At 48.6% G+C, this 13,580-nt stretch overlaps 1 protein-coding gene across 1 annotated transcript in view; it reads left to right on the top strand.

Moving 5' to 3' along the window:
• The first annotated feature begins 1,765 nt into the window (after positions 1-1,765).
• Positions 1,766-13,580, top strand: part of LOC140202253 (cofilin-2-like) — a 39,587-nt gene continuing 27,772 nt past the window's right edge. Inside the window, exon 1 of the mRNA XM_072267130.1 lies at positions 1,766-1,874. Coding sequence (XP_072123231.1) covers positions 1,872-1,874 — 3 coding nt within the window. The 5' untranslated portion in view covers positions 1,766-1,871. The remainder of the gene's footprint in view (positions 1,875-13,580) is intronic.

The following is a 13,580-nucleotide window of genomic DNA, read 5'->3' on the forward strand; positions in this document are numbered from 1 at the left end:
CACAGCTGTTGCCTGGACACTGCCCTGTAGAACTAACAAATTTTTCTATAGAAGTGCTTTGTCATTGCTTTCTTCTGGGCAGTGTCTTTACAGCCGTCATCAGTACTCTTCAGAGTGTCTGCCTGGCATCAGTGGTTGCATAACCAGGACTTGTGATATGCTCGAGCTGCTCATACACGACCATCCACCACCTGCTCCCGTGGCTTCACGTGATCTGATTGTGGGGGTGGGGAAGCTGAGCAAGTTCAAAGGTGACCTGCAGGCTCGCGGAGGGAAGGAGCATCTTTCACCTCCCTTGGTAGAGACATATCTCCACTCCGCCAGCCAGAAATAAGTGCAGCACTTATTTTTTTGTCAACTCGCATTTCTTGTTGCACGTGCAGGTGATGCAGCTTCGCATTAGGGACGATTGCGATATGGACCATTTTCCAGGGACGCAGCTGCCCCGAGAGGCTGGAGTCACTTATGAAGGGGGAATTTCGGGACTCTGTCAGTGAAAGGACACTGTCCCAGTTCACCTCGGACTCCCCTCGGCATCCCTCCCTTGGTGACCACTTTCACCCAGAGGATACTGAAACTTTGCAAATCCTGAGGGGGCTGTGGGTGGGCAGTGGAGAGGGAGGGCATGCCTATTCACCTCTGAGATTACTAGTTTTTTATATGAGATCAGAAGACATGGGGCTAGTGCCGGGGCCGTGGTGATCAGCCATGGCAGAAGGGCCGTACACTCAGTGGCAAACCTGTACATCTACTCGTTAATGCAAATAGCTAATCAGCCAATCACGTGGCAGCAACTCTGCATAAAAGCATGCTGACATGGTCAAGAGGTTCAGTCATTCTTCAGACCAAACATCAGAATGGGGAAGAAATGTGATCCCAAGTGACTTGGAATGTGGAATGATTATTGGTGCCATGTGAGCTGGTTTGAGGATCTCAGAAACTGCTGATCTCCTGGGGTTTTCATGCACAACTGTCTCTAGAGATTACAGAGCAAGGTGCAAGAAATAAAAAATATCCAGTGAACGGCAAAAATTCCTTGTTAATGGGAGAGGTCAGAGGAGAATGGCCAGACTGGTTCAGACTGACAGGAAGCCGAGGGTAACTTAAATAACCAGAATGTTACAGTCTCTGATTGTACAACACATTGAACCTTGAAGTACATGGGCGACAGCAAGAGCAGACCACCGACATCCAGTTTATTAGGTGTAGGAGGTGCAGTGGCTGACTCCCTCACTCTGCAGACACAACATGAGAGATAGCAGTGAGGGAGGGAGGAGGTTGTGTGCTGCACAGGCTGGGCAAAAGGGGTGATCTAGCCCCAATAAATAGGAGATACGAGAGCCCTGGAGCTCCAAACGATCTGCTGGAGGAACTCAGCCTGCCGAGCGGCTCTGTGGAGGGAAAGGGTTAACAACACCTTCTCACTAGTAAGGGTGTCAAAGAATGGGGATGAGAGGGATAATAAATCAGTCTGAATGGAACGGCGGAGCCACTCAATGGGCTGAATGGCCTGTGTTTGTCCAATTCCTCTTTATAACCCATACTCTCTAATCCAGGCAGCATCCTGGTGAACCTCTTGTGGCCTTTCCAAGAGAGTGGCGCTGCACACACACCGCAAGGGGACAGGTTGGGGGGCGCTGTAAATTCCCACACAACGGGCAGAAGGGACGCCGAAGTTCCTAGTGGTGAAATATAAGCAGGTTTAACAAAAGGTTAAAGTTTAGAGGCGACACCGGAAAAAGGGCGTGAAAGAAAACGATTGGAGAGGGAGCGGAACTGTGGGGCGGGCAGGCGGAGCAGCGGCAGCAGTCGGCAGCGCGAGTGTGAGACAGACAGACGGAGAGGAACAAAAAGAGAGCGCAGTGACAACCATGGTAAGTCGGACTCGCTATGACGGGGATCCCTCGGCAGCAGATTGCCTGCTGACCTCCCCGGATCCGCACTCTCCCGCAGAGGTGCCTCGGATCCTCAAACCTGGAACCCCGGCTCCCCAGACGCCGGATTCGCAGCTCCGGCTCCCCAGACGCCGGATTCGCAGCTCCGGCTCCCCAGACTCCGGATTCGCAGCTCCGGCTCCCCAGACTCCGGATTCGCAGCTCCGGCTCCCCAGACTCCGGATTCGCAACTCCGGCTCCCCAGACTCTGGATTCGCAGCTCCGGCTTCCCAGACTCCGGATTCGCAGCTTCGATGCCCAAAACTCCGGATCCGCAGCTCCGACCCCTAAAACTCCAGATCTCCGATAACCGCAACCCAGATCCCACACCTACAGCTCACCAGATCCCTGAGCCCCGGACCCCGCAGCTGGGGTTGACCGTGAACTCCGAGACTCGGGTGCATCCCAAAGGTGTAGCCCGTGTGTGTGTGTGTGGGGAGAGGGGTGGGGTGGGATTTCCACCAGGAATATGAATTGTTGATCCATTCTTCGATGTTTTGAGGTTTCGTCCGCACGCTGTGCACTATTGTCTTACTGCGCAGACTTTGCTCAGAACTTATTTTTTGGATTCATGACGAGTAATATTGTGTGTGTGTGTGTGTGTGTGTTTGCGCGCTGTGTGTAGGCGTGTTTCTGTGTATGTGAGTGGGTATGAATGTTTCTGTGTGTTTGTGCGCGTAAATAACCATCTCCTCTCCCTTTGCGATGGAGAGCGAACTATCAAGTGTTGTTTTACCTGTCAGACCAGGTATGGAGGGTGAGTCACCTCTGCTTACGAAGGCAGGGCTGCAAGGCAGCGGCCAGCTCATCCGCAGGCCTGCGGGGTTTGTTAAGATCATCAGAATTCCTGTCGCCCGGCTGGTAGGAACCTGCAGTCGGTGCACCGCTGCTAGAGCTGGCTTGGTGGAGGTGAACATTTGCCTGCCATATTCAGGTTGCTAGGTTGCAAATTGTTTCTGGTGTGTGGGTCCGGGCAGAATCTGGCGGAATGTAGAGGGAAAAGCAGGAGCAGTGTAAACCAGGGCTTCCTGGCCAGCAGGGGCTAGGTGGCAGAAAGGCCAGCCACCCTCTCCGTTGTTGTCGCTGTAACGGCAGTGTTAAAGAGTGCTGAAAGACGAGCTTGAATCGTCACGGGTGCATCAAAACCTGATGTCAAATCCGTCGTCCTTCATCAAATCTAATCAATCGGGATTGTGCTGAGGGGGAGCCCGCAGGAGTCGCTACACTTCCGGTGCCAATGTAGCATTCCGATTGATTAACCCCAACCCTGACATCCTTGGAATGTGGGGGAAACTGGAGCACCCGAAGGTGGGGGGAGGGGCGAGGCGTGTGATCACGGGGAGAATGAACAAACTCCTTACAGACAGCGGGGTAGGACTCGAACTCTGATCGACGATCACAGGCACTCTCACTTAAAACACTTGGATCAGCTGCTATACGACTGTGCCACTGCCTGACTGGCGTGCAGTCGCTGACATCCCGTCCAAAAGGACTGCGGCATTTCCCCTCAAAACCTGGTGCACACGACTGCTCCTACAGGGCAGAGCTGGCATCATATCAGCTGTCTGGTCTGGGCGCGGTGGGGAGGAGACACCCAGTGGGAATGTCTACAAGGAGCGAAGGGGAACCTGAACTAACAGCAGAAAATGCGCAAAGGACCGGTGGGTACCTGACGCCCAGTGCACAGTGGCGCAGGGACCTGTTTCCTTGTCTCTGTCGCTCGGCAGGTTTGTAAAAATGAATTTGTTGCCGGGAAAGTTCCAGGCTGCCGAGTTAGGACGAGTAGAAGCAGGCGAGGCTGGTGGCTCAGTGTAAACGATGTAGACGAGAGGGCGGCCGTGGGTGGAGTCACTTCAGGGATGGAGCACGAAAACCCTGCAGCCCACGCCACCCAAGTAAGCCCATGTCTATCCCAGTTTTTATCCTCTCCACATTCCCATCAATTCCCCCCAGTTTCTACACCCACCAGCCCGCGTTCACAGAACGTAGAACGGTAGAGCACAGGAACACACTCTGGTCAGCGATGTTGTTCCGCAGCAGATCAAATGGCCAGCTACACTAATCCCTCCTGCCTACACATTGTCCATATCCTTGCATTTCTCACACATTCATGGCGCTATCTAAACTCTCTTAAATGTCCCTAATGTATCTGCCTCTACCACCACCCCAGGCAGGGCATTACAGGCACCCACCAATCTCTGTGTTTAAAATAAAACTTGCCCTCGCATCTGCTGTGAAATTCCCCCCCCTCACCTTAAATGTATCGCTTTCGGATGTGGGAGGAACTGGGAGCACTCTGGGTGGGGTTGGTGATAGGAGAACGTGCAGAGGGTAGAGCCCGGGACTGGGACTGAACCAGTGTCTCCAGATCTGTGAGGTGGTCCTCTGCATCACCGGGCAACCCGTTTACCTTGAATCCACGTGCGGTGCTCGGATAAAAGTAACGGGGAGTTGAGATCTGAGGAGGGCAAAGCGTCTGTGGTCAGTGGAGTTTGCGAAGTTGAGTCGGTGTTGAGGAAGGGGGAATGTGAAGGAGCGGATTACTACTGAGGTGGCTCAAGACTCTGTCTTTGCAAAGCCGAATTTTGCTTCTGCCTGTACGCTGCCATGGTTTGGAGGCTTGCGTGCCTCACTGACCCGGAGAGCTATGTTGGCTGGAGTCAGGGCTTTGTGCTTTGGCTCTTGGTAGGGTCACCCAAGCCAAACAAGTCAAGGGTAGAGGCCAGACTAAGAGTGGTCCATCGGTCCTCCAGGTTTGGGGGTTCAGCTCAGGGCCAACAACCCTGACTGGTAAAACAAAACGGTTACAGAAACAGCAATGAAGAATCCTTCTGCATCTGAGAGTGACGGTATTCCTGAGTCTCCACCTGGGACCTGCATGACTGACAGTAGTGAGAACTGAACAGAAGCTTCTGACATGATGAGGGAAGCCCTGACTACCGCCAGAGATGGAGGAACTTCATGCTGCCCTGAGTGCCAATGATGGAATGGGCAGTAAGAGAGTGCTGCACGCTGCGCGAGGGGCATTGGTAGATGGACAAAGATGTTGGTGTGGCTGAATTGGAATTCCACATTCTGGGAGGACCATAGAGGACACTTCCCCTAGTTTAAGAATAGAGTGAAGAGCAATTTTGTTTGTCTGAGGTTTGAACATTTTGGAGTTCTCTGCTATATGGAGCAGCGAATACTGCCGATTCAGGCAAAGGTAGCTAGATACTTGTACCACAGGAGCAATGACCAAGAAGGTGGTTCTACAATGCCTTCATGGGGAGCGAAAGGCATGATAAGGCACAGAAGAAGGGATGGTTGTCCACTGCAACCTAGGAAGACCCCAGTTTGTGATGACTACTTGTACCAGTGGACCGGGATTTTCACGGTCAAGCGAGTGGAACTGTCCTAGTGCTCTTTGATTGACTGTAAATTAACAAAATCAGCTCAGATACCCTAGTGCAGATAATAGACTACCTTCATACAACACTTTTGATAATTACATCCTCCAAATCTTCATTTTCATTTTAACATTCAAGATCATTGTTGATGTCTTCAAATTCTCCGTGTTGAAGTAGTGAAATCATTTCATTTTCACTCCTGGCCATTTCTGGCATCTCCTAGCCTGAATGCTTGAAACTGCAGTGAGCAAAACAGTTCTAAATTGTCTTGCTGCTTATTTCACGACAGATATAAATGACAAAAATGAGTACTTTTTGAACACAAATGACACTACTTTGAAACTGTTCACTCTAAGCATGGTGCAGTGTCTAACAACCACACAAGTGCACATGACTGATGCTAGTTAGAAACTGTGGCAGAGGGCCCTAAATAAATGAAGGGGATCCTGTCTATTTTCTCAATTAGTTTTTGTTCTTTAAGAGTTGTCCATAATAAGCGGGTGCCCCGAGTAACTGATGAATCAATTAACTAAACTCCCTTGTATATCCTTTTGTAAATATAGGGCCCAAAACTGTTCATAGTACTCCCAACGTGGTACAAGAGAGAACAGGAAGTAGGCAGGAAAGTTGAGGCTAAGATCAGATCAGATTTATCTGAAGAATCTGGTTGACCCAGCCCTGCTGCAGCTGAGGCTGTATCTAGAAAATACTTTTCCCCCCCTTCTCCGTTTAAGATGGCTTTGTTCAGTCCCACTGCTGCCCAGGGTTTCTTTGGAATGGGGCAATTGAAAAGAGTTGCTAAGCACGTGTGATGGTAATCTAGTCAGTACCAGGTCAGCACAGCAGCATCAGAGAGATCCACTTACAGGACTGTAAAGCATTGTGTCATGCTCTTTGTTCAGAGGGTGGTGGAGCTGTGGAGTTCATTGCCACAGACGGCTGTGGAGGCCAAGTCATTAAAGTAGAGGTTGAGTGGTTCTTGATTGGTCAAGGTGACATGGCAGAGTAGATCCAATGGGCCGAATGGACATAAGTCTTGTGTTTTACTGATATTTCTTTCCTTGATAGTAGAAAGCACCGAATAAAATCCCTTCAACAGTACTCAAGGTACTGTTGTCTTCCAGCTGCACTTCAAATAAATCTATTGTATTTGGCATTCAGGAGTACAACGAAGAAATTCGGGGCACATGGTCCGGGGTGTGGGTGCCAAGTGTAAGAGCTAGATTGTGGGAGCAGAGTTCAGGGCTGGGGTGTGGCCGCAGAGCTCGGGGCTGGGGTGTGGGAGCAGAGTTTGGGGCCGGGGTATGGGTAGAGTGCTGTTCCTTTCTCAGCCACTCCCCAGTCCCCACTTCCCTCAGTACCTACCACTCCCTGGCCACCCCTTCCTCTACAGCCGTGGTCAATGCACCACTTGTCCTTGCACCTTTTACCTTCCCACCATTCAGGGACCCCTATGCATTCACTTGTACCTTTTGCACTCCAGTGCCTCGCACCTCTTGCTCACGGTGTGGTTCCTTCTACATTTTGGGGAAACAACACAACACTACCCTCTGTAAATAACCCCTTTACTTTCTATTAATCACCTTAGAATTAGTCCCCCTCATACCAGCCATTTACTCCCTGGGAAAACCTCTTTGCCTAACCACTCTATCAAGTCTCTTCCAATCCTCCTTCACTCCAGAGTGAAAAGCCCTAGCTCGCTCAACCTTAAGACATGCTCTTAAGGTTAGGAAGCAAGGATCAGATGGGTCTATTGAGGAATATAGGAAGCAAGAAAGGAGCTTAAGAAGGGGCTGAGAAGAGCAAGAAGGGGGCATGAAAAGGCCTTGGCGAGTAGGGTAAAGGAAAACCCCAAGGCATTCTTCAATTATGTGAAGAAAAAAAGGATGACAGGAGTGAAGGTAGGACCCATTAGAGATAAAGGTGGGAAGGTGTGCCTGGAGGCTGTGGAAGTGAGCGAGGTCCTCAATGAATACTTCTCTTCGGTATTCACCAATGAGAGGGAACTTGATGATGGTGAGGACAATATGAGTGAGGTTGATGTTCTGGAGCATGTTAATATTAAGGGAGAGGAGGTGTTGGAGTTATTAAAATACATTAGGACAGATAAGTCCCCAGGGCCTGACGGAATATTCCCCAGGCTGCTCCACGAGGTGAGAGAAGAGATTGCTGAGCCTCTTGCTAGGATCTTTATGTCCTCGTTGTCCACGGGAATGGTACCGGAGGATTGGAGGGAGGCGAATGTTGTCCCCTTGTTCAAAAAAGGTAGTAGGGATAGTCCGGGTAATTATAGACCAGTGAGCCTTATGTCTGTGGTGGGAAAGCTGTTGGAAAAGATTCTTAGAGATAAGATCTATAGGCATTTAGAGAATCACGGTCTGATCAGGGACAGTCAGCATAGCTTTGTGAAGGGCAGAACGTGTCTAACAAGCCTGATAGAGTTCTTTGAAGAGGTGACCAGGCATATAGACGAGGGTAGTGCAGTGGATGTGAACTATATGGATTTTAGTAAGGCATTTGACAAGGTTCCACACGGTAGGCTTATTCCGAAAGTTGGAAGGCATGGGATCCAGGGAAGTTTGGCCAGGTGGATTCAGAATTGGCTTACCTGCAGAAGGCAGAGGGTGGTGGTGGAGGGAGTACATTCAGATTGTAGGATTGTGACTAGAGGTGTCCCACAAGGATCTGTTCTGGGACCTCTACTTTTCGTGATTTTTATTAACGACCTGGATGTGGGGGTAGAAGGGTGGGTTGGCAAGTTTGCAGACGACACAAAGGTTGGTAGTGTTGTAGATAGTGTAGAGGATTGTCAAAGATTGCAGAGAGACATTGATAGGATGCCAGAGTGGGCTGAGAAGTGGCAGATGGAGTTCAACCCGGAGAAGTGTGAGGTGGTACACTTTGGAAGGACAAACTCCAAGGCAGAGTACAAAGTAAATGGCAGGATACTTGGTAGTGTGGAGGAGCAGAGGGATCTCGGGGTACATGTCCACAGATCCCTGAAAGTTGCCTCACAGGTGGATAGGGTAGCTAAGAAAGCTTATGGGGTGTTAGCTTTCATAAGTCGAGGGATAGAGTTTAAGAGTCGCAATGTAATGATGCAGCTCTATAAAACTCTGGTTAGGCCACACTTGGAGTATTGTGTCCATTTCTGGTCACCTCACTATAGGAAGGATGTGGAAGCATTGGAAAGGGTACAGAGGAGATTTACCAGGATGCTGCCTGGTTTGGAAAGTATGCATTATGATCAGAGATTAAGGGAGCTGGGGCTTTACTCTTTGGAGAGAAGGAGGATGAGAAGAGACATGATAGAGGTGTACAAGATAATAAGAGGAATAGATAGAGTGGATAGCCAGCGCCTCTTCCCCAGGGCACCACTGCTGAATACAAGAGGATATGGCTTTAAGGTAAGGGGTGGGAAGTTCAAGGGGGATATTGGAGGAAGGTTTTTTCTCAGAGAGTGGTTGGTGCGTGGAATGCACTGCCTGAGTCAGTGGTGGAGGCAGATACACTAGTGAAGTTTAAGAGACTACTAGACAGGTATATGGAGGAATTTAAGGTGGGTGTTTATATGGGAGGCAGGGTTTGAGGGTTGGCACAACATTGTGGGCCGAAGGGCCTGTACTGTGCTGTACTATTCTATATTCTATGTTCTGTAATCCAGGCAGCATCCTGGCAAATCTCTGCACCCTCACTAAAGCTTCCCATCTTTTCTATAGTAAGGCAACCTGAACTGAACACACAATATTCCAGCATGGGGTAATCAAGGTTGAATAGATCTGCAACATTACCTCATGGATTTTGAAGTTAGTCCTCTGACTAATGAAGGCCAACAATGGACAGAAACTTTGACGGATATATGGATGTGGACCCCATGATCTGCTGTTGCTCCACACTGCCAAGAACCCTACCATTAGCCTTGTGTTCTACCTACAAATTTGACCTTCCAAAGTGAATCCCTTCACGCTTTCCTGGGTTGAACTCCATCTGCCACTTCTCAGCCCGGCTTTGCCTCCTGTCAGAGTCCCATTGCAACCTACGACAACCTCCTACCCTATCCACAACTCCACCAACCTTCATGTCATCTGTAAACTTACCAACCCGCCCGTCCGCTTCCTCATCCAAGTCATTTATAAAATTTGACAAGAGCAGGGGTCCCCTGTTGAACACCACTGGTCACCGGCCTCCAGGCAGAAAACATTCCATCTACTAACCACCCTGTGTCTTGTGCGCGCAAGCCTGTTCTATATCCACACAGCCAGGCCAGGTTTCCCTGGATCTGATGCCTCCTCACTTTCTGAATGTGAGTGACTGGCCTCTTTAATTCCCCATTCCATTCCCACTCTGATCTCTCTCCGTCTTCCTCCTCTTTCACTGCTACTGAGCAACACAACATCAATGGAGGTGACAAGGTCTTTCTGTGACCTCTGCAATGAATTGAACCATTTGTAATAGCAGCTTTACTTGTCCCCCTCATTTCTAGCGCAGTCTCCTCCCTGTTCTGCTGGTATTTTGGATTTCGTTCACCTCCTCCTATCTACGGCCCCACCAGGCCTTCCCACCTTCTCCGAGCCAGCTCTACAACCACTCCTGTCATTCAGGTTTGCTATCTCTCCAACCTTCCCCTGCGCCTCCCACCCTTCCGCCATGTGCCGGACCTGATTTCTTCCCAGTGTTTTTTTTAATTTTCAAATTTTTAGCTTTTGCAGTTCTCTTTTAATTTGCATTGCAGACTTAACCTGGTCCGTCCACACAGCTCACAAATTGCTCCTCCCAGTGCCATGTAGCTGACGCAGCCCCAGTGGGACAGAACAGTATTCATCCCTCTGTGTCCAGGGCACCTTAAATAAAGTTTTGAAAGATACTTTGGATTACAGTAATAAATTCCAGAAATCCTCCCACACACTCCCCTTTCATGAGTCAAACCTGAACGTTAAGCGCTTGCACAACCTTTTAAATCTCCTGATTTGTAGCAAATACTCTTTTAAAAGTATTTGTTAAATACCTATTTTTTCTGAACACCTGGCCTTTCTCCAACACTGCATAGTTTTGAGCTGTGGCGCTACATATTTTGTGCACGTATGGACAGTGGCCACTTTATTCGATACCCCCTGTATCTAATAGAGTGGCCACTGAGTGTATGTCCATGGTCTTCTGTTGCTGTAGCCCATCCACTTCAAGGTTCAATGTGTTGTCTGTTCAGGCACGTTCTTCTGCACACTACTATTGTAATGTCTGGTATTTGAGTTATTGTCACCTTCCTGTCAGCTTGAACCAGTCTGGCCATTCTCCTCTTGCCTCTCTCAATAACGAGGTTTTTTTCCTCTCCCCTACAGAACTGCTGCTCACTGGATGTGTTTTTTTTTGTTTTATGTACCATTCTCTGTAAACTCTAGAGATTGTTGTGTGTGAAAATCCCAGATCAACAATTTCTGAGATACTCAAACCACCCCATCTGGCACCAACAATCATTCCATAGTCAAAGTCACTTAGATCACATTTCTTCCCCGTTCTATTGTTTGGTCTGAACAACAGCTGAACCTCTTGACCATGTCTGCATGCTTTTAAGCACTGAATTGCTGCCACATGATTGGCTGATTAGATATCTGCATAAACAAAGAGGTGCCACATAGGCGTAACGATTAACATGGCACTGTTAGAGCTCGGATCAGAGTTCGACTCGGGCAGCCTCTGTAAGGAGTTTGTACGCTCTTCCCGTGTGTATGTGGGTTTCCTCTGGGTGCTCTGGTTTCCTCCCACAGTCCAAAAGCGTACTGGTTAGTAGGTTAATTCGTCATTGTAAATTGTACCGTGATTAGGCTAGGGTTGAACCGGTGGGTTGCTCGCTGGCACGCTGGTTGTGGCAGGCCTACTCTGCACAGTGTTCCTAAATAAAAATGGCTGCTGAGAAAGGCCAATCAGGTCAACTTCCTGTGGCAATTCATTCTATATCCCCCAGCACCCTCTGTGGGAAAGACACACTCCTCTTTAAAACTTTCCCCTCTCACCATGAGACCTAGAGTCACACAGCATGGAAACAGACCTCTGACTCAACTTGTCCATGCCAACTCTGTTGCCCAGGAAGCGAGTCCCATCAACCCACATTTGGCCCATCCATATGATTATCTTGGTGGCTTTTAAAGGTTGTTAATGTACCTGCCTCGGCCACAATTTTTGGCAGCTTTTTCCAAATACGCACAAGCCTTTGTGTGAAGAAATTGCCTCCCCCCATGTCCCTTAAATCTCTGGCCTCTGATCTTAAGCCTATAACCTCTTGTTTTCAGCACCCCCTCCCTGGGGAAAAAGTGGTATGTTTTCATCCTGTCTGCCCCTCATGTCTTCCATAGCTCCAGGTCACCCTCAGGCTCCTGTGTTCTAGGAAATTAAGTCCTGTTCGATGTAACCTCTCCGTGTAATTCAAGCTCCCCTTGCCCAGGCTACTTCTGCTAAAGCAACACACACACACAATGCTGGAGGAACTCAGCGTGTCAGGCAACATCTATGGAGAGAATAGATAGTCAAAGTTTTTCCTGTGGTCCACTCTCCTCTCCTATCAGATTCCTCCTTCTTCAGCCTTTGATCTTTCCCACCCACCTGGCTGCACCTATCACCTTCCAGCTAGCCTCCTTCCCCTCCCCCCACCTTTTTATTCTGGTGTCTTCCTCATTCCTTATTATTATTATCTTTATGAGAAAAGTGGGTGAGCTTAGAGTGTGGATCAGCACTTGGAGCTATGATGTTGTGGCCATTACAGAGACTTGGATGGTGCAGGGGCAGAAATGGCTACTTCAAGTGCCAGGCTTTAGATGTTTCAGAAAGGACAGGGAGGGAGGCAAAAGAGGTGGGGGCTTGACGCTGCTGATCAGGGATATTGTCATGGCTGCAGAAAAGGAGGAAGACATGGAGCGGTTGTCTACGGAGTCTCTGTGGGTGGAAGTTAGGAATAGGAACGGGTCAATAACTCTACTGGGTGTTTTTTATAGACCACCCAATAGTAACAGGGACATCAAGGAGCAGATATGGAGACAGATTCTGCAAAGGTGTAATAATAACAGGTTTATTGTGGTGGGAGATTTTAATTTCCCAAATATTGATTGGCATCTCCCTAGAGTGAGGGGTTTAGATAGAGTGGAGTTCGTTAGGTGTCTTCAGGAAGGTTTCTTGACACAATATGTAGATAAGCCTACAAGAGGAGAGGCTGTACTTGATCTGGTATTAGGAAATGAACGTGGTCAGGTGTCAGGTCTCTCAGTGGGAGAGCATTTTGGGGAAAGTGATCACAATTCTATCTCCTTTACTATAGCATTGGAGTGGGATAGGAACAGACAAGTTAGTGAAACGTTTAATTGGAGTAAGGGGAAATATGAGGCTATCAGGCCGGAACTTGGAAGCATAAATTGGAAACAGATGTTCTCAAGGAAACATACGGAAGAAATGTGGCAAATGTTCAGGGGATATATGCGTGGGGTTCCGCGTATATACATTTCAATGAGACAGGGTAAAGATGATAGGGTACAGGAACCGTGGTGTACAAAGGTTGTTGTAAATCTAGTCAAGAAGAAAAGAAGAGCTTATGAAATATTCAAAAAACTAGGTAATGATAGAGATCCAGAAGATTATAAGGCTAGCAGGAAGGAGCTTAAGAATGAAATTAGGAGAGCCAGAAGGGGATATGAGAAGGCCTTGGTGGACAGGATTAAGGAAAACCCCAAGGCATTCTACAAGTATGTGAAGAGCAAGAGGACAAGACGTGAGAGAATAGGACCAATCAAGTGTGACAGTGGAAAAGTGTGTATGGAACTGGAGGAGATGGCAGAGGTACTTAATGAATACTTTGCTTCAGTATTCACTATGGAAAAGGATCTCGGCGATTGTAGGGATGACTTGCAGTGGACTGAAAAGCTTGAGCATGTAGGTATTAAGGAAGAGGATGTGCTGGAGTTTTTGGAAAGCATCAAGTTGGATAAGTCACCGAGAGGAGACGGGATGTACCCCAGGCTACTGTGGGAAGCGAGGGAGGAGATTGCTGAGCCTCTGGCAATGATCTTTGCATCATCAATGGGGATGGGAGAGGTTCTGGAGGATTGGAGGGTTGCGGATGTTGTTCCATTATTCAAGAAATGGAGTAGAGATAGTCCAGGAAATTATAGACCAGTGAGTCTTACCTCAGTGGTTGGTAAGTTGATGGAGAAGATCCTGAGAGGTAGGATTTATGAACATTTGGAGAGGCATAATATGATTAGTAATAGTCAGCATG

Source organism: Mobula birostris, chromosome 8 (genome assembly GCF_030028105.1).
Source record: "Mobula birostris isolate sMobBir1 chromosome 8, sMobBir1.hap1, whole genome shotgun sequence".
In the NCBI taxonomy this organism is placed as follows: Eukaryota; Metazoa; Chordata; class Chondrichthyes; order Myliobatiformes; family Myliobatidae; genus Mobula; species Mobula birostris.